The sequence below is a fragment of the Pelodiscus sinensis genome, chromosome 5, assembly GCF_052426305.1.
Source record: "Pelodiscus sinensis isolate ZL-2025 chromosome 5, ASM5242630v1, whole genome shotgun sequence".
Classification (NCBI taxonomy): Eukaryota; Metazoa; Chordata; order Testudines; family Trionychidae; genus Pelodiscus; species Pelodiscus sinensis.
The window spans coordinates 94,214,275-94,241,233 of record NC_143056.1 but is presented as its reverse complement, the minus strand read 5'-3'; the positions used below and the strand labels follow the sequence as shown (position 1 = coordinate 94,241,233).

Genomic DNA, 26,959 nt, shown 5'->3' with positions numbered 1-26,959 from the left:
TATCTCTACAAATAAGATGGTGACACACAGATCAGACGCATTATTGTAAACCATAACTTCAGCTCAGCATCAAAGGCCTCTGGCCACGGATGTTTAGGGAAAGGGCTGTAAGGATTTCTGCATGGGAAAACTCTCTTTGAGAGGTTTGGGCTTTGCATTTGGTGGCTCCCTGGAGTGGCTGGAACCTTGCATGAGAGAGATTTTCTGCTTATTCTGTTTGTGCTCAGATTAATTTACTTTGATTTCTTGTTCTAAACACTCTTCCTTAAGAAAATGTTCCCAGTTGTCCATGGAAAAGTCGTCACTGTATGCCCACTGTAAGTCAAGCCAAGAGCTCAGATTCTAAACTCTAGGAGCTGAAACCAGCTTGCTGGAGTTGAATATGAGAAATATACATACATACAGCAGTCCACATCTCCAATGGCACTTGCCAGCTGTAGAGTAACTTCTGGAGTTTCTATCAGAGAATACATTTTAAAATCTCCTATTTGCTTAAGAATAACTCGGTGCTTTCCCTTTGGTGCACAATGGCAAATTTTAGCCCCATGTCTCAGAAGCAGCTTTCAAAAACAGAACCTATGTACTAGTCAGTTCACTTATATGACTACCTTTCATTTTTACCCTTAAATGATAAGTTTTACTGCCTTCATTTTATTATTTAAAAACCGCTGAGCAGCAAAAATCTGTATCAAGTCAAGGTGTCTGAGTAATGTTTAACCTTAAATGAAAACTTGGCAGATAAAAAGGGTGTAAACTATTGAATCTATCTTCTTTCCATTAGTTATTTATTTATCAGAGAGACCAGATGCTTCTTTGGTACATACTTAATTAGTAGACTGACAAACACATTGAAAGGGCCAGGGTACACATTTATGTAATTCCTTTAAAACTCTATCTGAATCAACTTGTTGGGGTAATACTTTTGAATGAAGCCAAAGCTTATATCTGGACTTTGGATCATACTCTTCCTGATTTTTTAATATTTGGAATTGATAAGCTTTGGAAACATCTCTCTTGTTAGGAAAAAGCTAATTGTTTTTGTGAACTGTGAACCAGATTTAGAAAAACAAAACAAAACAAAACCCACCTAGAGATCTGAGAATTATCCAGTCTGAACTATGTCCAAGTTCATAGCGCCCACCATCAAAAACTTTGTGGCATGGGACTACGTTGTTTTTGCTGCACTCTTTTTAATTTCCTCTGGGATTGGCATCTTTTTTGCAATTAAGGAGAGGAAAAATGCAACTTCAAAGCAATTTTTAGTAGGTGGTAAGCAAATGACATGCGGACCAGTAGCATTGTCACTTACAGCTAGTTTCATGTCTGCGGTGACTGTTCTGGGAACACCAGCAGAGGTATATCGCTATGGCGCATCCTTCATTCTTTTCTTTATTGCATATACGCTTGTCATCATTTTTACTTCTGAACTTTTCCTACCTGTATTCTACAGATCTGGGATTACAAGCACTTATGAGGTAAGTAAATTGACATGATTATAACCAGTCTATTGTGTATGTGGACATTTCTTACCCAACTATATGGTAAAATTGGTCTTTTGTAATAGTTTAAAACACGGGGTATTTATTTATACTTTGACAATGAACGGCATTATCAAGGATTAAGAACCCATTGTACTAGGCAGACTTTCACTGGAAAAAAGTCCCTGACTCAGGGAACCGACCACTTTGCTTACTACATTAATACAAAAGTGGGCTAAAATTGGTAAATGCAAATAAGAAAGATATTGCACGAGGAGGAAGGTATAAATATGGTTACATTGGTATAAATATGGCTACATTGGAGTTCATATATATGTATTTGAGCCATTTGCACTCTATCTAGCTTGTCCTAAACAGCAATTAGGACATCATGGTGTGTGCTTCAGTGCTGGATAGCTGGGAGTGGGAGGGGAAGTGGGGGACAGACACGCTGGTGCAGGCTGCACCAAATCCTGCACCACAGTGTTAGCCCTGCTATTTTTGGTTAGTTGGCTAGACCAAAGCTTGCATGGATAAGCAGCTGCAAATCTCTCTCCCAACTATAGTATAGACATAGCCTTAATCTCCATAACCAGGAAACACAATGCTTCTCATGAATGGATATTAAGGAAGGGCTCAAAGCACTAAATTCTACTCCCAATGCCCCAAACAAATACATTCAGTGTTGTCTGATCTGGGAATTTGGCTCAGTCCCTGTAAAGTTTGAGGCACTTTCTGCGAGTGGATTGGAGTTAAAATTTTGACCACAACCAAAATGTGCAGGTTTAATAGGGTTGAGTTTGGGCCCATTTCTAGAGGTTAGGTTAGGAAACATTAAGAGACCTTTACAGGTGTTTGAGGGAGTTGGAGGTTTTTTTACTCCCAGCGTAATTTCTCAACTGTTTCTGAAATTTTTGCCCGGCATCCCACCTTCAAAGAAGTGATTTCCTGGTATGATGGCTCAGCAGCTGTGATTATTAAGTGTCATTGTGGTGTTATTACTGAGCGTACCTAAATTATCTAGATATCATTATGGACATTGGCCAAGTGAGGTATTCAATAGCCAGTGGACTTAATAGAGGTCATGGGACATGGCCCTGTTCTTTACTACAGAAAGATTCAGTTAACTAAGTATTGGATGAAATAAAGCCTCATTGGCTAATAAATCAAACCAAGGTAATGAGAAAGTTTGTGCATAGCCACAGAGGCTTAAAAGCAAGGAAAGTCTTCATTTGAAAAACTGCACAGGCATTTTGAAATGTTTTATTGCTAGATTAGGAAGAGTTCAGATTGTTTCAGTCCCCAGAAACAAAGTGAGAAAGTGCTCTTTCAAAACCATAGTGGGGTAATAAAACATCAGAGTCAAATTTTCTTCTGTTTCATCATTACAATTCTATTGTACTCAATGGAGCCCCTTTAGAGTAACAGAGGAGCGTTTGTTCCAATGATTGCAAATAAAAATTACAAGCTTAAGCGTAACAGAGAAGCAAATCAGGTAGCTCCACATGGAGATTTCTAAAGGACAGAAAATCCCTTGGAATCTTCTGTAAAAAAAATGTGCACTGGGGAGTATTCTATACGGTGTGTCATTCCGCAGAAAGTATGGATGGGCACTCAAAAGTTCCTAAGAACAGCAATGCCCATCATCAGACAGATTGAATATGTCCTGATGATTCAAGTGAGTAGATTTCTATGAAAGCCAATCAAGTTTTTCCTAGTTAGATTGAAGATGTCCCCAGTTTTCCCCCTCACGTACATGGATGAAGCTTGAAAATAAAGCACTATTTCCTTTTCTGATTTGTCTCTGGATTTTTCCAAGGACTCCTAACAAAACAAGTACTATCAGATAATGAGTAGTTCAGTTCTACTGAACACATTATTTTAGATGCTTATGATTGTGATACTTAGATATTTTAGATTCATTACGAGGCTTCCCAAAATGTAATTTGCTGGATCTGCAATGATCAAATAATCCTGCACATTAGTGATATAATAGCAGTCTTAAGAAAGTCAGTGGGACTACCTGTGAGGTAAGATGCTCTTCAGTGCTAATAAATGGATCATAATCTGGCCCAAATGTCATATGCTTTTAACTAACTGTATTTCTCATTTCTCCCAGTATTTGGAGTTAAGATTTAACAAGGCTGTTCGTTTTGCTGCAACACTGATCTACATACTGCAAACGGTAAGCAAAATCTTTGTGCACATTACCTTCTGTAACATAGTTACTTTTAAAAGCTCAGATCATATGAAGCAACTGTTTGCAGTGAGGTTCTCTTCTGTTTTATTGTCTTTATTTTGCAGCTGGGTTGATAGACTATGGTGCAGAATGGGGAAAGGAGTTCCCTGAGGTATAGGGTTGCTCATTTTGGTTGAGTGTACTCCTGGAGGTTTCATCACATGACATAATCTTTTATTAAAGATTCATTTTTCTACTTCCTGGAGGCACCAGGACAATGCTGGGTGGTTGGCAACCTAGCTGAGGTACTGTAGTGACTTAGAGAGGTTAAGCTGAGATTGGACTCCAGTCGTCTCCTGCCACCCTATCTTTTGCTCTGAGGAACTATGAAGCCACATGGCTCCTTTTGCCAGAAGAGTATGTGGCCCTCTGTGTCCAACACTGTAATTGCTTAGTTATTGAAATACATTCCAGCTCTAAAGTGTTCTAATCTGATTGCTTGTTCCTCCTGACCACACAGCGCTGGTCTGAAAGTTGGAGAGCACTTGTGAAGATCACTTGATGGCACCAGCTTCTTTAAACTCCTTCCTGGTATCTCCCTTCCCTATTTACCCTCACCAAGAGACTCCTATCCCCTCACCTTGGGACTCCTACTGCTTTCAACCTTCCAGCTTCTTCCTGTTTAAAACGAACAGTCTTTATGGCTGCTGTTCCTAGCCCTATCACTTTAACTTCACAGCAGACACAGTTCCGCACTCACGTGGTTCACACATTTTTGCTCCAATTCCATGGGTTTCTGTCATCTACTTTCAAGTCCACTTTTTCATGGAGTTGGGAAAAGAAAGATGTGTTTACATTGAGCACACTGGTATTTTAGTCTATGCCAGCAAAAGGAGGTGCATTTTTAGCACATAGTCATGTTTATTACAGGAGTCATCCCTTCTGAACATTTCTGGCAGACAAACGTTACTTTGCCATTTGGGAATAATCCAAGTGCTTGGTTTAAAAAAAGCTACTTTTGATCTCTGAAGTTTCTTGGGTGGCCCCCTTGTTTTTCTTTGAAAGATTTGTAATACAAGCTCTAATTTATGTGTATCATAAAAACAACTACGTTTTCCAAAAGATGTGCTTTGGTTGATATAAGTACGTATATTCTGGCTCATGCTCAGATCCTTTGCCCACCTCTGATGACATGAAGTGGCACTTCATCTGGCTTAAATAGAAACCTAAGAAGGCCCCGGTATCTTTTGTGTGGTGGACTCATCTCATTTGGGAAGAGGTTTGAAGGTGCTTACTTTTTTAACATGACGATTCAGCACATGTACACATTTAAGATCCACAGTTATGTGTGAATCACATGGATTCAAAGCCAACCATGTGCAATATAACTCTGATTATGAAGGAGGACAAGAACCATAATTGCAGCTGGTATTTATTCTGCAAAGGTACACTCTAAGAACCTCAGCTATATTTAGAACAGTGCCTATATAGGGTTACAGGTCTGTGTTAAGTATTTTTACAAAGCTAAATTAACCTATGTCTTCCCATTTGTAGTAATCCAATAGGTTGATTAGGAAGCAAAATAAAACTAAGGCACTTCCAATGAATTAACTTAGATTTTCAAAAGCAATCATCAAAACTACGGGCCCTGAACATCTCTGAATTACTCGCTGCCTTGGGTAGGCACATTTTTATTGCAAAGTACTCTAGATCATCTTTATTGCAATGCAACAAAGCATCTTATTTAAGGGAGGAACAAACATTGAGGTAAGCAATTACCTTATATATGAATACTTAGAAATAAGTATATATGAAATTCACTGAAGTGCAAGGATCTCTAACACCGTGAGCAGCACCAAAAATCTGTGCAGGCACAGTGGACCAAGCATCTAATACACCAGAGTGATTATATTTCCTGTGTCCTGTAGAGATGGCGCTGAAACAAATGGCACTAGGGAAGCTGTTGGGCATGCAGGCATATAACTGATTCATGTCAAATACATTGCTCCCCAGTTGCTTCGTTGGAATAATAAGTGGCAGTTACTTCAACCCATAAACTGTACCACTGGCTTTGGTACAGCCTTAGCAATGGAGTGCAGTATTTTACTTCTCCTTTCCCCCCCTCACATCACAGTGTCATTATTTATGCTTAGAATTGTTCAGTTACCACAATGTGAGGCAGCTATGGAAAGGATTCTGTAGAATCTGTCCGCTATTAACAGTCACCCAGATCAAATGTGAGCAGGGTAATCTGTTTCTGTGCCACCGTGTTGATATGGTTTCACCTTCCCAGGTGTGACTTTCTCTAGCTTATTTATATTTCATGGCAACTAAACACCACACTGTAAGTTGTGTTAGAAACATTATATAGATATTATTCATGTATACAAAAGTACAGGATTACTTTAAAAAGGATTGATTTTTGTAGTGAGTTCATAACGTCATCTAAGCTTCTCCATAATTTGGTGGCCTTTGGACGTGATGATTAGCTTTGAGCCCCCTCCTAATCAGAAACCAATTGGCTGTCTTTTCAAGTTTACTTTTCATGGCCTTTTTTCCTTCAGATTCTTTACACTGGAGTAGTGGTTTATGCTCCAGCATTGGCTCTTAACCAAGGTGAGTTTCTAGCCCAAAGCACATGCCTATACCAATAAAGCATGTCACAACACAAGCAGACTAACTGAAACAGGCAGATTAAAAAACAAAATACTTTGTAAAAGGCTCTGTGCCTTCATGTTAGTAGCTTTACATTGGCAACCCCCGCCCCCACTAGCAGGTGTCTATCATTGATCTGCTCTATTTTTCTTTATACTTATGAGTAACTTGAGGAGAGGAGCATAGAACAGTTTCTCAGTATCTTGGCAAAGGGCTCAGTACAAGGTGATGATCCAGCATTGTACCATGTACTTTGATTCTTTCTTCCCCTTCCAATCTCACAAAGTCCCACTGCTGTCATCTTTAATCTCCAAGGGATAAAACTCAGATTCCTCTAACTGGAAATATTTCAGTTGTCTAGCTGCCAGCAGGAAGGTTGAAGAGTGAGATTGTGGTATCTTTGATAAAGTAGGTGGAATTCTCCAATGCCCTTAGATAGCACTAAATGGCTCTAAGCTGCTGATCATGTCACGTCTCAGGGGAGGTTTAAAACCCAGGCCCTGAACAATGATACACATCCTATAATTGTTTTATAACAGATCTCTTTCAAATTCCAGTACAACTCCAATCCCTGTTTCCCCTATAGCTACAATTCAATACTACCTACTTCACTTTTTGTGCTGAAACTGTTGTAAATCAGGGACCCATCACTTAGCTGGGTAAGCATGTGTTGAGTATGCTATCTCCATGAGAGGAAAGGACTCCTACCACAAAAGGCATGGAGTGGTGTTCATTAGAAGCTACTTCATTCCAGTGTGTTCATAAAGAGAGGATAGGAGTTGGAAGATGCCAGAGGGCCCATGCAGTGGTGCATCATCTGACCCCCTGCTGTCCCAGACCCACCCAATCCATTCCCCAGTAGAACTGGGCTCTATTTTATGTTGGTGTGAGTAACCTCCAAATGCATACCCTGTTAGGTGGAACCAAATTAATTCTGTTTCTAGGAGAACTGTTTCAGCTGCATGAGTGGAGCTTGAGTTGCCCCATAAGGGTATGTCTACACTTGCCCCCTAGTTTGGACTAGGGAAGCAAATGAAGCATACCAAAGTTACTAATGAAGCTTGGGATTTAACTATCCTGTGCTTGATTAGCATATTCACGGATGGTCACCATTTAAAAATGCCAATTTAACTTGCGGCGTGTAGAAGCATTAGTCCGATTTAAAACCCTTCCCTCAAATTAACTGTAACTCCTTGTGCAATGAGGATATTTAAATCCCGCACTTCATTAGCAACTTTGGTATGCTTCATTTGCCTCCCTAGTCCGAACTAGGGGGCAAGTGTAGACATACCCTAAGAGAGGCTTCATTGTACACAGAATTGCAATTCGCACAGTAAGCAGTGAAATAGTTTGGCGTTTTTAATTCTATTTCACTGTGAACAGGGAGATTACCTGTGGGCCTACAGTTATGATGCTAAATTCAATTGAATCACTTAAATTCCATTTACTTCAATGGACGTCCTGCATTCATAGCTGACAGCAGAATTTTGTTCTACCTCTTTAATCATTGGCTATTCTCTAAAGAGATTGGTATTTTAGTTGATATTACTAATTAAAAAGGATAAATCTTTCATCAAGTCAAATTTTGTCTCTTGGGAAATCTGGACAAAAAGAAAACTAAGAAATTCTTGTTCAAGAACAACTGCATGTTTAATTCTATCAACTGAGATCTTACACATATTTCATAGAAATAGATTTGTTTTGGACTTACGACATGATTCAACTTAATGATTACTCTCACACAAATGAGCATGGCAGCTAAATGAAAGCTATGGTACAAAATAATAAGCATTAGAGTCAAGAAGCTTTTATCATGCAGAAAAGCTCCTAATAGGAACCAAAAATTAAAATAAATAAGTCCTCCAATCCTGCTGGAATAAAAGAATATTTAAAAAAAAAGAGTAGTCCGGTAGCATCTTAGGGTATGTCTACACTAGCTCGTTAGTTCGAGCTAGTTTGGGTAATGAAGGAAAGCGGAGTGGCAAATGATGCCTGGGATTTAAATATCCCAGGCTTCATTTGCATGTTCCCGGGCGCCGCCATTTTTAAATCCCCCTTAGTCCGAACTCCGTGCCTGCGGCTACACGTGGCATGGAGTAGGTAGTTCAAATTAAAGATCCTAATTCGAACTACCGTTCCTCCTCGTTCCACGAGGCTTTTTGCACAGAGATCTTCCACAAAAATGTCTTGTGCAAAAGCGTGTCCATACCTCAAAAACGCATTACAAAAGCAATGTGCCTTTGCGCAAGAGAGCGTCCACACTGCATGGGCGCTCTTGCGCAAGAAAGTTCTGATTGCCATTAACAGAATGGCCATCAGAGCACCTGTGCTTTTTGTGATAGGCTCTTTTTGTGCAAGAAACCCCTGCTGAGTATCCACACACGCCTTTTTTGTGCAAGAACTCTTGAACAAAAAGCAGTTATTCCTCGTAGAAAGAGGTATACCTATACCACAAAAAGCCTTCTGTTCTGCCATATTACTGTAAATTTTCGTGCGCAAAAACACTCTTGAGGTGTGAATGCTCCACGGGTTTTTGCACAAAAACCCTGTAGTGTAGACTTAGCCTGAGACTTTTAAAAGAATCTTAGTTATTCTGTTATCTTTTAGATGAACGGTACCTGTTGCTTTACTACCAGTTTGATTTTTTGTTTTTGTTTTTACAGTGACTGGATTTAACCTATGGGCCTCTGTATTTGCAACAGGAATTGTCTGCACATTCTACTGTACTCTGGTATGTGCCTAGCTCGACAGAAAGGTTTAAATACAGGTGATGACGAATATTCCTACTCAGAAGAAAAATAATAGAAAAAGGGTTTCTAATTATAGCTAGAATGGCTGAAGTTTGCATGAGTAAACACAGAAATGTTGGTAAGAAAGCAGAATCTTTCAAAATATTGTTGTAGCTTTTATAGGATCAAACAGTTTCATATCTTTAGCCCACACTGGGAATGTCTTAAGGTTTAACTCAGATAGTTTAAGATCTTTTTGATTCTGAGAAGGAAGTGATAAACTTTCATGTTATTCTAAAGCTTCTGGGAAGAAGATAATGATCTCCCTGGCTATCTCATTTGATGAAGTGGGCTCCTGTCCATGAAAACGTATGCCCAAATAAATGTGTTAGTCGTTAAGGTTCCACAAAACTCCTTGCTGTTTTTGCTGAAACAGACTAACATGGCTACCTCTCTGAAACTTGTCTCCCTGACTGTTTTTCAGTCTATAATTTATAAATGATAAGGGAACAAATTCATCTAAGGGAACAAATTAATCCCTGATGTAACTCCAGCAAAAGTATAGGGATAGAAGCTGGAATGAATTAACCCCACTGACCACAAACCCTATAAAGAGCTTCAATTTTGAGTGAAAGTATCATGAGAAAATCTGTGATGAGTTGTATGGGAGCAGATATTCTTAGTTTCCATAGGGAAGTGTTACACTTAAGTGATTTAGGAGCTTAAGTCCCATTGATGTCCATTAAGAAGTAGAATGTAAACCCTTCAGGGCAGGAACTGTTTCTGACTATGTGAATGTACACAGGGCCAGACTTACACCTTATGCACCGCTAGGCATAGCTTCATCAGGCCCTGCCCTCCCTTGTCTTTAGCTGACCTTCATGCTGCACACAGTTTTAGAGCGGTAAGGTGCCCCTAGGATACCAGCACCCCCTGGCATCTGCCTACTGTGCTAATTGGAAATCTGGGCCTGCATGTACAGCACCTAACACAGAGCCCTGAGCTCAGACGGGGCCTCTACATTTATGGTCATGCAAATAAGACCAACAAGAATGCAAATATACAGTTTCTCATTGTTTTAGGGAGGATTAAAAGCTGTTGTCTGGACAGATGCATTTCAACTGGTTGTCATGGTGGCTGGTTTCTTAACCGTTCTGATTCAAGGAACTGTTCAGAATGGAGGACCTAGCAACATCTGGGAGAATGCTATGAACGGGTCACGTCTCGATGTTTTTGAGTAAGTACAACATAAACTGTGCCTGTTATTTTCATTATGTTTTTTCCCACACTTTGGATAAAAATTCCTCCTTCATTAATAATAATATTCTGTGACAATGAGTGGCTTTTATGCAGATTGTCTAAGCTAGAGGAAAAAGCTTAAAAAACGATGAATAGTACTGCAGTACCTTAGAGACTAATACAAAATGTAGATGGTATCATGAGCTTTCGTGGGCACAACCCACTTCTTCAGAACTGTGCTGTAGGAGTTAGTGTGCTTTCAGTCTGTGGTTCTCTAAGTTTCCCAACTACTGCATCCCTTTCAGGAGTCTGAAACTCAAGCCCCGGAACCAGCATCACGTGCAATTCCCCTGCTTCACCGCCCTGCACTTGTGATCCCCATAAACCCATCCAGCGTGACCCTCCAAACTGAGAAACATTCATCTAGATAAGCTAATTTATCCTCTGTAAGACCTATGTGTATCCCCAAGAGTATAAATGTCCCTGGTTGAGAACCACTACTTTAAGTGTTCAGGCTTTAATCAAGACATCCTGCTTTTGGGATGTTCCATCAATTCTATAAAGAACTCTCAATCTTTTATTTTCTAATGTTTTTGGGTTAAATCCTGTCCCCATTGAAGTCAATGCGAGTTTTGCTACTGACTTCAGAGGGGTCAGAATTTCAGCTCTCATGTTATTTCTCCATTCATCTTTTTCTAGGCTATTCCCCCTCCTTTCACAGAAACATTCCCCATCTTTAAAAAACAATCCTGACTTTATTAGACTCATTAACACGATATATATACCCCTGCCTCTGTAACTTCCACTCTAGTTCATCTGATGAAGTGGGTTTTACCAATGAAAGCTTATGCCCGAATAAATTTGTTAGTCTCAAGTTGCCACAGGACTCCTCATTGTTTTTGCTGATACAGACTAACATGGCTATGCCTCTGAGATGTTATTTTAATATTTTAAGTATGCTTGCCACTGTAGCTAATAAGGGTGCCTGCTGAAGTGAATTGGCCTCTCATTGATGGTTCTTTAACTCAGCAACTGCAGAGTTCCTTATCACAGCAGGTCACTGGTAAAACTAGCAGCAGCTACAAGAGTGCTTTTATAAACAAAACAAAACAAAACCCTAAATGCAACTGTGTAAATTATCAACAGCTGTTATTAGTTTCAAAATTCACAGAACTCTTAAAGGAAGAGATTGTATAAATAAAAATAAGATTATCTTTATTTATCAAGACAAAATTACAAGGGTGATAAACTTAAAGGCATAAGATAATTACTAGCTTAACTCTGAAAGACATTTAAATTCCAGGGCTAATATATGGAGATAGTATGACCATACTATCATAGTGGAGTATTGTGCTTTATGTCATAGTAATTAGGTGGAGTATTGGGCTTTATGTCTGAAGTACAGTATGTGGCATTGTTTCCTGCTGGATACCAAACGCTGATGGGGGAAAGAGGCGGGGAGGAAAGGGCACAACCACTTACTTGTGGTTGTCATCATTAGTGACTGTTGTAAAGGCAATATAAGGCTAACTTCCTCACACTGAAATATGTTTCAGTATATGGGAGGTATAACACAGTGAATAGATACTTTCTTTAGCAGAGTAAACACACACACAAGCTTTGCTGTTCAATGACAAATTTGGACTGAGTATTAGCTACTCAATAGATGTCTGATTTAGAGAAGTGTCCTAACTGCAGTGTGTTTGGAACTGGAACTTTGGTTCAGGCATAGCTCTTCTGTGCCTGAATGTTGGGTTTAATCAAGTTGAGCTGAACTGTTTTCCTCTCTGTCTTGTAGCTTTGATGTAGACCCTTTAAGGCGACACACCTTTTGGACAATTGCAATCGGGGGAACCTTTACGTGGTTAGGAATCTATGGAGTCAATCAGTCAACAATACAGAGATGCATTTCCTGCAAATCAGAAAAGCAAGCTAAACTGTAAGTTGTTTAGTATCCAGAATCAATATAAGCTATTCTCATAATCAGACTGTATGCTATGTATAATTTGTTTCTATATGGGTATATACTAATAATTATTCAAATATACGTATTTAACTTGAGCAACTTAACAGAGATTTAAATATGGAAGGGTGAGATTATGAAACTTTTATTTGCATGGAATAGTACCAAGTAGCCCTGAGGCCCTTTGGGAATATTCCTGGAGCAAGAAACTATTTAAATTTTGGAGTAACGTTTTAACAACCTGTCCCAAAGTGAATCTTCAAAAGTTGGGTTTTTATATCCGGGGCGATCTTTAAGAGTTATGGGGCCCTATGCAGTACTATTACATTGGTGCCCTATGCCCAACGGCAGCCTGGAGCAGGGGGAATGATGAGTTTTTAGATATGTGACTTTATAATTTTCAGCAACACACTAATGCAATATTATAAAGCAAATTTTAATCTAAGGTCCTGTTGACCAACATGGTAAATTCAGAACTGACAGCATATACCTGGGATAGGTGAAGCCTGTTAAATAGCTTCATTACCACTTGAATGGCTCTTTCACAGGTTCTGCTAATAGGCCTGGCAGGCTTTTTCACTTTTAAGTTAACTAGACACTCCCTGAGGAAGCAGAGCCACAGAACAGGGACAGGAAGAGGCAGGTGGGTGGACAGTAAGACCCAGTGGTGCCCCCAATTTCCGGATGCCCTATGCAACTGTGTATTTTGCATATGGGTAAGGACAGCTCTGTGTGTATCCCACTGAGAAGTTCACATTGGTGTAATGGAATGTTAAACAGTATTACAAGTTCAGCCATAGGTGGCACTATACAAATTCCTTACTTAAACAAACCTTAGCTGTATCTGTCAGCGCATTAAAGGTTGTAATGATGTATCAGTCTGGTCTGTAACCTCTCTATATCTGGTCCAGTAGTACATGGCAATTGTTATCTATATAGTATTCTTGAAAGAATGGAAAATCTTTTAATGTGTAAATATCTTAATAAATTGTCCCGTTAGAAACAGCAATAGCATGTACATAACTAGACATACAATATATCAAAAGATCCAAATATTTTCATGAACTTGCCTTACCCCCAAGTGTCTAGAGCAGGTTAAATAATGCAAAAAACAGTTTTCCTCAAATGTTTCACATTGTAAATGAATTAACTTTGATCACACTCATTTTGATGATCACTCTCTGTGAAAGTGTAAAAGATTGAGTTTTCCTGACAAAGGTTTCAAGCTAAATGTGAAATTCATATGTAGAAGATTTTACACAAGAAGTGTCTACACACATATCCAGTATGGGAACTGAACAAATACCATGTGACTTCACTTGACCTGTCACAACTAAAGAAGACAGCTCAGATCTCTCAAATGTTAAATATTTATCAACCTAACCCCAAGAATGAGGACTCTTAAAAGATACTATTCTTCAGATCATTCTGAACAAAGACATTGAAAGAAACCACAATCCACTTCTAGAGATTCCACAATCAAAAATAGCCTAAATTCATGATATAAATTATGGGTTGTGAATTACTCCCACAGCTCTACATGTGACAATCCCTCCCTGATTAAAACAAAATGCCTATTTTCAAAGACCTGATTTACAGATTTTTCTCCATCAGTGGAAGAGAAGTTTGTTTGGCAGCAAGCTGCAGGATCTTCCTTCCATGACAGGAATTCTGTTTGGAGGATGTTCCATAGTCCTCTCTAGACAGCTTGATCAGGGGAATTAAATGAAGCAGTAGCAACAGGGTTTCTAACATTCTAGAGTAGCAATGCCCAAAATATACCTTATACATCAAATACCAAGCTGTGGGACACATGAGGTTTACATGGAGCAGCAACAGAGGGGCTTTCAGACCAGCTACAATTCATAACTAAAGAAGGAGAGAAAGAAAACTTATTCAGTCCTCTCTGAAGCTATTGAAAGGTTTAGGTTTTGTTTCAGCAATAGCCTCAGGTTCAGACTGGTTCTTATTTTGTGTAGACTAGTTCATCCACCCCTACCTATGGGCCATAGGTAGCATATTTGTATAGAGACTTAAAGTCCTATAGGCAAGGAGGGAGGGAACAGTAATGTAGTGCTACTCAATGCAAATTCACCCTGGGGGCAGAAAACCTATTATAGTACAGGTGGGAATCCAGGGTGATGCATAATAGTATTTCCATGTGTTTATTCACTGTCATTTATACATTTTGTGTATCCTTTATCTCAAAATGTGTGTCCACTATCTCAACATGCTCCATTAAAGACTGGGAAAATAACATCTGAAATATGAAAAAAAAGGTAACAGTGTCTCAGTGGAGGTGGAGAGAGAATTCAGAGGGATGGGACAGATAGATAGATTTTGTAAGACCTCACAGCTCACAGGGATACAACATTTCTAAACTATTAACAGAAAAATTAAAGAGCGAAATGCTGCCGGCATCCATGTGTACCTCAAATAATTACTGAAGGGGAATGCAGATACAATTCTGTGGTGAAATTATAAATGGGCCAGATTCTGGACAACATAATATTAGAGCTGACTTCAAGGCATAATTGCAACAACTTTTGAGAGAGCAAATCAGTTTTTAAAGGTTTATCTGTAAGGATGGCTATAGAGAGTTTCTTTTCAGTTTGGCTTATGTCATTATCAGAATTATGGTTCATTGTAAATCTGCTTTTTGAAACTGCACCAAAACAATTAGGTTTGTTTTGTAAAAAAAAAAAACAACAAAAAACCCACTCAAAAGTTTCTTTACTTAAATATAGTGAATGCCTTACTTTTTAAAAATATTGGTGCTCCACCAAAATGTCAACATTCATTCAAGCCGAGAAGTGAAGAGGTGGTATCACTTATTTTCAGTGGAGTTTTCTAAATATATGAGAAGAACTTGGGTAGCCTGTGATGACTTTGCCATATCTGTGTTGAATTAGACAAACATCTCTCTCTCTCTCTCTCCCTTTTCAGTGCACTATACCTTAATTTACTGGGACTCTGGGTAATCCTAGTGTGTGCAGTCTTTTCAGGCTTGGTGATGTATGCCCATTTTAAGAACTGCGATCCTTGGACTGCTGGTTTCATCTCAGCACCTGATCAGGTATAGAATCAGATTAATGGTGTAAATGGAAAGATATCCATTAGACCCTGATTCAAGAAGGTACATAAGCACGTGCAAAGCCAGTGGGCCCAGTCATATGCCTACATCCTAGGCAGGTGCCTTGCTGAATAGGGCTCTACAAAATGACAATGCTATTAATTTTTCCTGTGCCATGTATGAATTTTAGGTTTTTGAATTTATGCCACTGTCAAATACTATCTCACTTTTGTGTTGGTTCAGTAAAGCTTAAAGCTCTTTGTTTTAAGTTTCTCGGTTAGAATTGTGGTCTAACTAATCCGAATAGCAATTTCTGATGAATGCTTCACTTTTGTATAGCAATGTGGATAGAAGTAGCTACTTCATATTCAGAGTCCAGAGAAATATTCCACTTAAAACCCTCTTTTGTTCTGTGTGTTTATTTTCTCCTAGCTGATGCCTTATTTTGTCATGGACATATTTTCCACCATGCCAGGTCTGCCAGGACTATTTGTTGCATGTGCATTCAGCGGAACCCTCAGGTCTGTGTCTGGAATTGTGTTTCCTCTATAATGTGCCAGTGCATATAGTGCCTTGACTATGCAAAACTAACAGTCCATCAAAGAATCAAACACTAATCAAAACGCTAAACATGAAAATGCAGCATAATTTCCCTTTCCCTTGTCCCAGCTAAGAAATGCCTCAGAAGATTGCTTTTCTATGTTAGAATCGTACTTGAGCCTGAGTATGGTTTGTCAGTTATATTTTCCTATCCCCTGCAAACATCTTCAGGAACCACATTATTAACATAACCAAGGAAGCAGAAAGATTGGTGAAATACTAATTTCCTCTTTAAATGAAGCTCACCCTTCTTAGCTGCTGCAACTATGAAGATTTAAAGCCATTTGATTTGATTTGACTAGTACAACTGTACAATCAGGAAACCAAATGGAGGTCACAACAGTGAATCCAGCTCAACATAAAACCGCTATGAAAGTAATGTAAATACATGGTCAAAGTAGAAAAAACTGGAGAAATCAATGTAGTTGTGTGTTCTCCCTCAGGCTGCACAAAGTACTGGAAATAATAATGGGCTTGTAGGCTGAGGCAACTACACCAGTGTCCAAAGGGAAGTTAGAAAGAGGTGGATGGCTGCAGTCCAGACTAGCAGTAGGCAGAGTTGCTACAGGTTCATAAAAGAATTTCCATATTCACGCTTCTGTGCCCTGCACAGTCATGTCAGGATCACAATTGCCTTGATTCATAACTTGGAATAGATGAGCCAATAGAATTAGTATTTCTCAGATGTACAGTGAGCATATTCAGTTAACTGTAGTGCCTTCAGAATGTGATGTGAACTATCCTATGTGTAAACATAAGTTACACCCAAGTATCCTCATTGGGACAGATTCTGATCAGTTTCGTTATGTACCCAGAGCAACTCCACTAAGGCTGCGTCTACACAGCATCCTAAACTTAAAATAAGATACGCAATTTGCATAATGCAAATTGCGTATCTTATTGCAAATCTATTTTGAAATAGCTTATTTTGAAATTTGGCGTCTCTACACAGTGCCAAATTTCAAAACAATGTGCTATTTCAAGCCATTAATTATCCCCCGTGCAATGAGGTTTATTGGGATGGCGAAATAGCACGCCCATTGTTACGAAAAATATTTCAAAATAATGGGCGGCTTGTGTAGACTTGGGATAGCTATTTCAGGTCAGATTTGGTATCCCAAAATAGCCGTGCAGCATAGACTAACCCTAAGTCAGTGGATTTAGACCAGTATAACTGAAGGAGGTGCTTGCCCATTATAACAAATTCAAATTCTTCCACAGCTTGCAGAATAAATCCATTGCTAAGAGGAACTCTCAATACGCATTTTCTATGTCTACCTTGCATTTATTTTCTTCATTACTTTGGGAAAATTGACCTCAATAGGGTAGCATGGATCTAACTGAATGCGAAACCAAACACTCTGCACATTGCTGGTGCTAATCAATACAATAATGAAATGAATGATAGTACTGGTGGAAAGAGATGTAACTGAATGTGTTGTAATTAATATTACTATTTTGGGGTATGTCTACACTAGCCCCCTAGTTCGAACTAGGGAGGCTAATGTAGGCATTCGAAGTTGCAAATCAAGCCCGGGATTTAAATATCCCGTGCTTGATTTGCATCTTCCCGGCTGGGAAATGTACAAGTCCGGACTAACTGCCCGCGTCAACATGCGGTAGGGACCCGGTAGTTTGAATTAAAGCCCTAGTTCGAACTACCTGTTATTCCTCCTGGAATGAGGTTTAACAGGTAGTTCAAACTAGGGCTTTAATTTCAACTACTGGGTCCCTGCCGCGTGTAGATGCGACAGTTAGTCCAGACTTGTACATTTTAAAAAGTGGCGACCGACTGGGAAGATGTAAATCAAGTGCGGGACATTTAAATCCCGGGTTTGATTTGCAATTTCGAATGCCTACATTAGCCTCCCTAGTTTGAACTAGGGGGCTAGTGTAGACATACCCTTAGTAACTATGTTGTGCGTGCTGACCATTAAGTTTACCTGAGTATAAATGGTGAACGAATAAAGAACCTAATGTACTGCTGCTGCTATACTTATCACAATAAATTCCCTTGGATTACATGCTAAAGAAAGTCTAACTCAGCATAAATAAGGGTGTCAAAATTATGCCCTTGAGTAGTTATTGTTCTTATTTGGCACATAGTACAGGAAAGGAGGAGCTATTATAGTTGCAGGTAATATGGTCTGAAAATAGATTGTTAGATAGTGTCAAACAAAATATTTTTGGAGAATTTTGCCAAATTGGTCCTTATCATTATGTTGTTTTCAGAAGAATATGTTAGCAGCAGCATTTATTTCACACCCTATGAATTCTAAGATAGCAATGTCCTGGATGGACTTCCTTGGACCATGAAAAGGTCTGTGCAGTTTGGGCAACTGGAGGATTGGAAAGTGTGAGTATTAAGCAGGGAGTTCTATCTTGCTCTGAGTGAGCACTGAGAGTGGCATAAGTGAAACGCCCTTAGGGATTGCAGAAGGAATGGGAATGGCTCCAATGTTATCATCCTTCATTGTTACAGACTTGGAACTTGTGCGCATGATTTTCCTAGTCTCAATAAGTACCAGATGTGCGGCTTAAACTCTGTAGTCATTTAATCAATTATAGCATTTATGATTTCCACAAAGTGACAGCTTAATGATTATTAATATATATAAAAAAAGAAATAATTGCCAGTCAGCCAATATTTACCGTGAACATTTCTTGATGTTCTTAAACAATAGGATTTCTGCTGTTAATATTTTGGCCAGCTCATTTTATATCAGCATAATGTTGTTCAGGGGGTGTGATTTCTGTTAAGATTATGAGAATTTTACATTTATTGGAAAATATTTATTTTACAGCACCGTGGCTGCGAGCATAAATGCTTTAGCAACAGTAACATTTGAGGATTTTGTCAAGGACTGTTTGCCAAATCTCTCTGAAAAAAACAGCACGTGGGTCAGCAAAGGCTTATGTAGGTACAGTAGATGGATCTATTTATGCATATTTATCATAAAGCCACAAATATTTTCTTAACCCTAGTCATGATCCCCTTTTCTCTATCCACCAATAAAATCTAGCAGTTTTTGAATGCGTATGGTATTTATGCACTATACCTAGAGGGAGGCATTAGTAAAATTTGGAGTAACCAAGACTGTGACTCAATAAATAGATGTATATTACTTCTGCAGCTCACTTGTTTTCTTTTTGAAATAAAATGTAGAAATTCCTATCCCATCTAGGTTTTGAATAATCTAATAATGCTGATTTTCTCTCTAACATATTATCTGCTCACTGTGCTTCAAGATACTGCCTTTGCTGTTTCAGAAGTCCACAGTGTCTTGCTTCATGTACTATCATGAAAATCCACATTACGAGAACAAAAGGGAATACTCTTGTGGGGTGTTCAGTATTGATGCCTATGGTACTGCTCATATGTTTGAATTTTGGTATTTGTATAACTATTTACAGGATTGAGACCAGACGGGATTGTTCTCTTAATGTGAATTTTCATCATGCTATATGAGTAAAGCTATGCATGTACTTAATAATTTTAGGATGAAAGCCTGCATTTTTGTGGACTAACAAACCCCTTTAAAATGTTTAATAAAGTTTTAATGTTGAAACCATTAGGGAACCTTAAGGAACAATCATCTGTGATACCCACAGAATGGCAGCTATAAATTATTTCTAGCCCATCTTAGAGGGTCACAATGTACTGTTGTTGCTGTGTTGATCCCGAGATATAAGGTGGTTGATACAATATCTTTTATTTTATTTTATTTTGGTGAAAGAGACAATCTTTGAAGCTTATACAGAGTTCTTCTTATACAGCTTTTGAGATCTCTGTAGCTTGAAAGCTTGTCTCTGTCACCAGTAGAATCCGGTCCAATAAAAGAGATTACTTCAGCCAACTTATTTCTCTTAGAGGGTCACTGTCAGCTTGATATTTTAAAATAGTTGCTAAAAAAAATCAAGTTTCTGATAGCGCACCCTTTAAATAATATGTATTGATTTAAAAAAATCTTTAGAATATTTACATGGATATCGCTGCTCTTCTACATAATTTCACTGAGATCATATATAGGATAACACCCTAAGCACACAGACACTTCATCTCTGTCCATATGTCTACCCTTTGACCTCAGTTTCAGCTTTGCTGATGCTGTTACTTTAAACATCCTTTTGAAGAACCTGACAAGAACATTCATATGAGTGCTATGCAGCGCAGTGTTTGAGAGCACTGTCATGCATGTGCATTAGACAGGACAGTGGTCCGGGTTAACTTGAATCTAATTATACAGAAAGGGCTATCTCAGATGCAAAAATTGAACAATCTGAAAAAAATGGGAGAAGCCTTTTTTCGCTAACTTCCTTCCTTTTCACACAGAGATGGGAGTCTCAGATTAATGCTAACTATTGAATAGTGGTTTCTTAAAGAGAACCTGATGTTGACCACTGCAATAAAATATGGTGCACTTTAAAAATCAAAGCCTTCCACAATGCAAACTCCTTCATTCTGTCTGATCTTTCAGCTAATGGGAAAGGATAATACACCCAATTAAAAAAAAACCATATTGGAACTGCCAAGTGACTTGAAGAAGTCAGTGTCACGGATCACTGATGTACTATTAACTGCTGCTAATTCTAATCACTAATCTCTTTCAGGTGTTGTATTTGGAGTGCTATGTACTTCCATGGCTGTGGCAGCATCACTTCTTGGAGGAGTTGTTCAGGTATTTATATTATCCAGAGATTCGCCGAATGCTACAAAAATTGATCTTGTACCCGGTTTGTTCTCTTTTCTCTGTAAATCATATCTTCTGTGGACGATAAATTGTGTTGTATAATGAGCAAACAGATTATAAAGAATAATAATATTAAGCAGGATGGCAGCTTCACATAATCCAGTTAGTGAACAATTCTACTTGTTGGGCACCATGCTCCGCAACCACAGTCTATGGCATCAAGTTTGAGTACTTTCTGATATGCAGTTCCGGCTTGGAATATGTATTGCCACTACGGGTATGTCTAGATTACAGCACTAATTCAAACTAACTTAATTCAAATTAGTTAATTCGAACTAAGCTAATTCGAATTAGTGCATCTAGACCTAAAAACGTTTTGCTAATTAGAAATAGCATGTCCACATTGAGTGGACCCTGAACCGAAGTTAAGGCTGGCTGGCAGGGCATCAGGCTAGGACTTAGAGTGTGGAGCTGATGCCTCAGGCTAGCTGAGGGCTGTGCTTAAAGGGACCCGACCCCCACCCCGGACAGACAGTTCTCAGGTTTCCCCGCTTGCTTGTCTACCTCGATGAGGGACAGCAAAGCAGTCCTGGCTTGGAGTGCCCTGAGTGCCCTCACTTAGCACATCACAGCACTCGGCCACCAGCCCGGCTGCACTTGCCGCAGGCTGCCATCCGGGGGGGTCAATCAGGGGGCTGTCAGGATCCAAGAGGCCCTGCAGGAGAGCTTCCACCCCAGTCCTTCCCATCAGGAGCTCGTGCCCCATTCCTCCCTCACCTCCTTCCACTTACCCCTCCCTGATGGGAAGGCTGTGAAGGCTAGAACTATAACAGAGTTTAAAGAGCAGTTAGATAAATTCATGGAGATTGGGTCCAGGGGGTAGGAACGGTATTCCTGGCCTCTGTGGAAGGCTGGAGATGGATGGCACGAGACAAATGGCTTGGTCATTGTCTTCGGTCCATCCCCTCCGGGGTACCTGGTTCTGGCCACTGTCAGCAGACAGGCTACTGAGCTAGATGGACCTTTGGTCTGACCCAGTATGTTCATATGTTCTAAGCTCAGGACTCAGGGTTGGGGGGTCTCACTGGACTAACTTGATTTTCATGCAAACCTGCTCCTGGATTCTCATGTGGCCTTTGGTGGCCAGGCTGGCAGCTATCCTGCCCTAGATGGCCGCATTCCTGTGCCTAGTGTGGAGGTCGTGGACGTTGGAGGTCTCCCTCCAAACCTCGATGAGGTCCACGATCTGCACTAGACCAAGTGGGTGCCTGCCTCTTGTGGCCCTGGGCAGGCTCCTGTGAGCCACCAGCCTGGTCCTGGGTGGCAGCGGGTGGCTGGCTCATGCTGTGCCAGGTGCAGGGTATGCTGGCTGGGCGCTGGCAGGCTTGCAACTGGCACAAACACTGTAGCCAGACCGTGACTCTTTAAAGGCTCCGGGGCTGGGAGGGAGGGCAGATGAGTTTCTCTGGTTTGGCCCAGAGTGGCCACCAGGGCAAGCTGGGAAGGGCTAGCCTCCCACTAGTTCGAATTAGGTGGCTACACAGCCCTTAATTCGAACTCCTTAATTCGAACTAGGCGTTACTCCTCATAGAATGAGGTTTACCTAGTTCGAATTAAGCGCTCCGCTAGTTCGATTTAAATTCGAACTAGCGGTTTGTAAGTATAGCTGCTATTAAAGTTAATTTGAACTAACAGCTGTTAGTTCGTATTAACTTTGTAGTATAGACATACCCTACCACTTTAACAAGGGAGGGGGGAGGTAACAGGCTTGCCGGCCCCTAGGGCAAGCTGGGAGGGAGTGGCTTCACTCTGCTGTGAAAGGCGAGAGGGAGCAGCCTCTCACTCTCAGCCAGCCAGCTCTCAGTGTTGTCAGGAGTCCGCTGTGCCGAGCCCTCACCAAGGCAGCCCTCTGTGCTGCCAGAAGTTCAGCACACGATGTCCAGTGGCGATTTAAAGGACTTCGGGTTCCCACCCCCGCTGCTGCTGCAGTAGCAGTTGTGGCTGAGAGTCCTGGTCCCTTTCAAATCACCAGGCAAGGGCAGTTGTCCCCTTCCCACCCTCCCCTTCCTCTTCCCCCCTTTGGCAGGCCTGAACCTCAATGATAAATTAACTTCTGTGACCAGTAACAAAAATAACAAAGATAATCATTGCAAAAACGTACTTATTCACCGTATCATTGGAAAGGGAAAGTACCAGTCACATTGTTTCTTCTTTAACAATATACCGATATTAGAAGTGGATGCATTTTATAATTGCCATTAAACCGTTACAAAGCAGAAATCTGCATGCCTAGGAATGAGAACATAAACAAGGGGTTATAAGGAGGAGACTGTGAATACATCAAGTGATACCGATGAGCTCTCAAAAATGTCTCCTGTGCATTGTTTCAACAGGCTTCACTCAGCATTCACGGCATGTGTGGAGGGCCCATGCTAGGATTATTTACACTGGGAATTGTGTTTCCTTGTGCTAACTGGAAGGTAAGAGGAGACCATCACTGCATCAGTGAGTTTTCACTTGCTGGTCTTTCGCTCATGTGTTCTTCCTTATTATTATTTTTAGTAGTATTATTAGTATTATTATTTTCTAGTAAAGGACAAGCACTCCATTGTTCTAGATGCTATACATACAGAACAAGATGTGCCCTGCTTAGAGGCCTCTAATTAGAGATAAATTCAAAGCTTTCCCCTTTTATCAATGCTCCTCCATTTTGGACCTTGTTCAGAAAACTATTAACAAAATTAAGACCCCTCGCCACACACCTCCTCCAGACAGTCTATGAAGTAACCTTTCTGTAGCTACTCTTTGTTCACAGGCTGGAAGAACAATTGCTGATCCACAGTGCTTCTATTTTGGATTTAGGTACATGTAGATCCTTCTCTTGTATACCCCACAACACTCTCCTGAGAATAGGCTGGCAGGGGACACCAGTGGCCTTGTGTGATCCATCTATGCTGTGTGGATTCCATTATTACAGAATATTCAGTTCGCTCAATGGCATGTCCTTTGTAGAACTGAGTTTCCATAGTTATAGATGTGGGATGACCATGTTCGTATGAAAGGGACAAATACCTCCAAGCCACTATAAAGAAAGAGTTACAGGAGCTTCAATAGTCAAATCTACTTAACTTAGATTTTGGCTGGCTAAAGCCTTACTACATCAACCACCATTACCAACTCCTCACTTGCCAATTAGGACCTCTCACTTAGGGCACGCCTAGAGTAGGTGAAAAATCAACACTGTCATGGTTGATCTTCTGGGGTTCGATTCAGCTGGAGTGGTATAGACCCGCTAGATTACACTCAAAGGATGTCCACACTGCACCGGTACTCCTGCTCTTCATGAGGAATAAGGGAAGCCAACGGGAGTATTTGCTCGCATCAACCTCGCACTGTATAAACAGAGCAACAATGTGATGTAAGTTATGTTGACTCCAGCTATGTAAATTACATAGCTGGAGTTGTGCAACTTACTTCAACCTTCCGATAGAGTGTAGACCAAGCCTGAAAATTGTTCTCTACATTTAGAATAGGAAATAACTCTGGTAGCTCAGATATTGATTTGTGGCAAATATTGACTGTCTAATGGCAACCATTCTCTATTTGAATTACATCTCCCAACAAAATAGAGAAGAAAAAAAGCAAAAATGATATAATTCCCTCTACCTATATTCATAACTCAATTAACACCTATTCAGTATAGGTAGTGAAAAATGGACAGTATGCTATAGGAATGTATTTATGCCATGGAAAAATATTCACTTTAGAAGTGTAATCACTATGAAGGAGCTTCACTTGGAAAGGGTGGTTTCTGAGCAAATTTTCAGTTCTGGGTTTTAAAGAAAGCTTTTTCCATTCAGAGTGCAGATAGCAAGAAAACAGGTTTTTCATTTGAATTCTGCCCATCTCTTTCATTGTCACAGGCTGATAATAGAGGTCAACATTTGTCAGACTTGAAACTTGAAAAAATTTCAGAACTGAAAACAATTCAAGTTTCATTTAAAAAGTAGGAGTAAAAAGTCACTACAATGGTCCAGCCCAGTTTTTGACCTACTGTACCAAATAAGGTCTGATTCTGTGCCCTTGAAGCAAATGGGAGTTTTTGAGGGCAGGACCAAGCTATCGTTCACATATGTGTAGTGACATATGTTGGTTCTCTCTAATAATATTTCTTGCTTTCAATTAAGGGTGCCGTAGGAGGCCTACTGACTGGGATAATCATAGCATTTTGGGTTGCTATTGGAGCCTTTGTTTATCCAGCACAACCGTCAAAGGCCCATCCTCTGTACTTGTCAACAGCCAACTGCACTCTAGCCAATAACACAGAGATGATATCTACATTGGCTCCTACTCTTCCTCCAACCAGGTATTTTCCATTGATTTTTGTGTTGTATTGACACCATCAGAGTTTTGGAAGTTAATATTCTGTTCTGTAAAGGTACTTGCTACATGACATCAGGCCTGGACTTCAGTAGTGCTGTCCAAACTATATGGAAATTCAATGGTCTGTGTGTGTGCTGATGGCAGAGCGAATTGGGCTAACTACTGTGGTTTAGGAGGCCCCGTGCTCTGGGACTGGAGCAGCCACTGGCAGCCCCCATATGAGAATCTCTCCTTTCCCTTCCCCCAGCACCTCCTGCCCACTGGTGGGCCCCACCAATCAATACCTTCCTGTCTTGCCCAGTGCCTATTGCCTGAAACACATATCAGCTGTTTCATGGCATCAGAAGGCGCTGGAGGGGAGGGGAGGGGAGAGGAAGGAGGGCACAATGCACTTGGGGGAAGAGACAGAACTGGGAGGGGAAGAGGCAGGACAGGAGCAGAAAGAAGTATAGTGGGAGTGGGGCCTGGGCAGTGTTGAGGGGTGAGTGCTTGGCAGAAGAAACTTGGTGTGGGCCCCATATTCACTTAGGGATAGCCATGGTGCTGGTCTCCAGTCAGCTAGCTAGTCGCATGTTCTCTTCCTGGTGCTACATAACATGAAAGACAACTGAAAATACACTAAACAAAGCCCTCATATTAGTTTTCCATGTAAACAAATCAGGAACATGGGGCAGGTAGTCAGGGAATAAAATCCATTGCTATTGCATGCAACCCTGCAGGCACTATGAACTGGATGTGCCTGGATTAAGAATGAGTATGTGTAGGGGGAGTGTGTCTGTAAGATGATCTAGGATGTGGTCCACCTTGAGAAAAAAAAATTGAGTTTGACTTGAGTTACCATGTTGAGCCTTCCTCAAGGTCCTGTGGAAGTCCCAGTGAGGTCAGTGGGAAAGCAATCCGTTGACTTCCATGGGAGTTTCCAAGAGGAACACTTTTAAGTAAAATGCAGGACAATGTAGTACTTTAAAGACTAACAAGACGGTTTATTAGATGATGAGTTTTCGTGGGCCAGACCCACTTCCTCAGATCAAATAGTGGAAGAAAATAGTCACAACCATATATACCAAAGGATACAATTAAAGAAAAAAAAACAGGTTGTCCTGCATTTTGCTTCAGCTACCCCAGACTAACATGGCTACATTTCTATCACTTTTAAGTAACAGGAACACTTTCAAGATACACACCCAGCTCATGAGCTAGCATTAAAAAAATGCCAAAGCAGTTACTACTAAGAGACTGAGTTGAGACAAGTCAATTCCAGAGACGTGTTAGGGTATATCTGGGGGGTGGTTGGCTCAGGCCCTATGCCATTTTAGGGTTGGACCTGTATGCAGTCATCTATGTATAGAGCTGTGTATTACTTCTGTTATTTTAGAATGATTTTTTACCTCAGACAATACAGTTTTACCCTTTATAGAAAGAAATTGATAAGCCACTTGCAATTATTGCTAACTTATTTTCTCTTTCCTTGTGCTGCCATAGGCCTCAACTGGCAGATTCCTGGTATTCTTTGTCCTACCTTTACTACAGTGCTGTAGGCTGTTTAGGGTGCATTATTGCAGGCCTTCTGATAAGCTTTTTAACAGGTTGGTTGTTTGTTAAGTGTTTTTTTGCATTAAGATCTGACCAGAATGAATTGTTTTAGGATTCATTATTATAGGATTGCAGACTTGAAATCCAGACACTCATGGGAAATCACTGGAGATAAAACTGGGCCACTTGACTCTGTCTGATTTGTAGATTCTATTCAATGATGCTTTTGAAGGAAGTTCTATCCCCTGTTACAGCATACCCCCAGTGGCATCATGGACAGTAGTTATCCTCTCAGCTGTTCCCCACCGAGCATTCATCTTCCTGTTTTTATTAGAGAGACCAAACTAGAAGAACAAATAGTCGAAATGAAGCAAATAGGTGTATGCATTTAACCTCTTTCTTGATATTTACATAACTAATAAACAGAGATGCTCAT

At 40.2% G+C, this 26,959-nt stretch overlaps 1 protein-coding gene across 1 annotated transcript in view; it reads left to right on the top strand.

The window, feature by feature from the left end:
• The first annotated feature begins 783 nt into the window (after positions 1-783).
• SLC5A12 (solute carrier family 5 member 12) overlaps positions 784-26,959 on the top strand; it is a 28,446-nt gene continuing 2,270 nt past the window's right edge. The window contains exons 1-13 of the mRNA XM_006111502.5: positions 784-1,475; positions 3,598-3,663; positions 6,222-6,273; positions 8,976-9,043; positions 10,124-10,278; positions 12,079-12,219; positions 15,190-15,319; positions 15,749-15,837; positions 18,721-18,833; positions 20,528-20,595; positions 23,001-23,087; positions 24,795-24,973; positions 26,473-26,576. Of these exons, the coding sequence (XP_006111564.2) occupies positions 1,119-1,475; positions 3,598-3,663; positions 6,222-6,273; positions 8,976-9,043; positions 10,124-10,278; positions 12,079-12,219; positions 15,190-15,319; positions 15,749-15,837; positions 18,721-18,833; positions 20,528-20,595; positions 23,001-23,087; positions 24,795-24,973; positions 26,473-26,576 (1,609 nt within the window). The 5' untranslated portion in view covers positions 784-1,118. The remainder of the gene's footprint in view (positions 1,476-3,597; positions 3,664-6,221; positions 6,274-8,975; positions 9,044-10,123; positions 10,279-12,078; positions 12,220-15,189; positions 15,320-15,748; positions 15,838-18,720; positions 18,834-20,527; positions 20,596-23,000; positions 23,088-24,794; positions 24,974-26,472; positions 26,577-26,959) is intronic.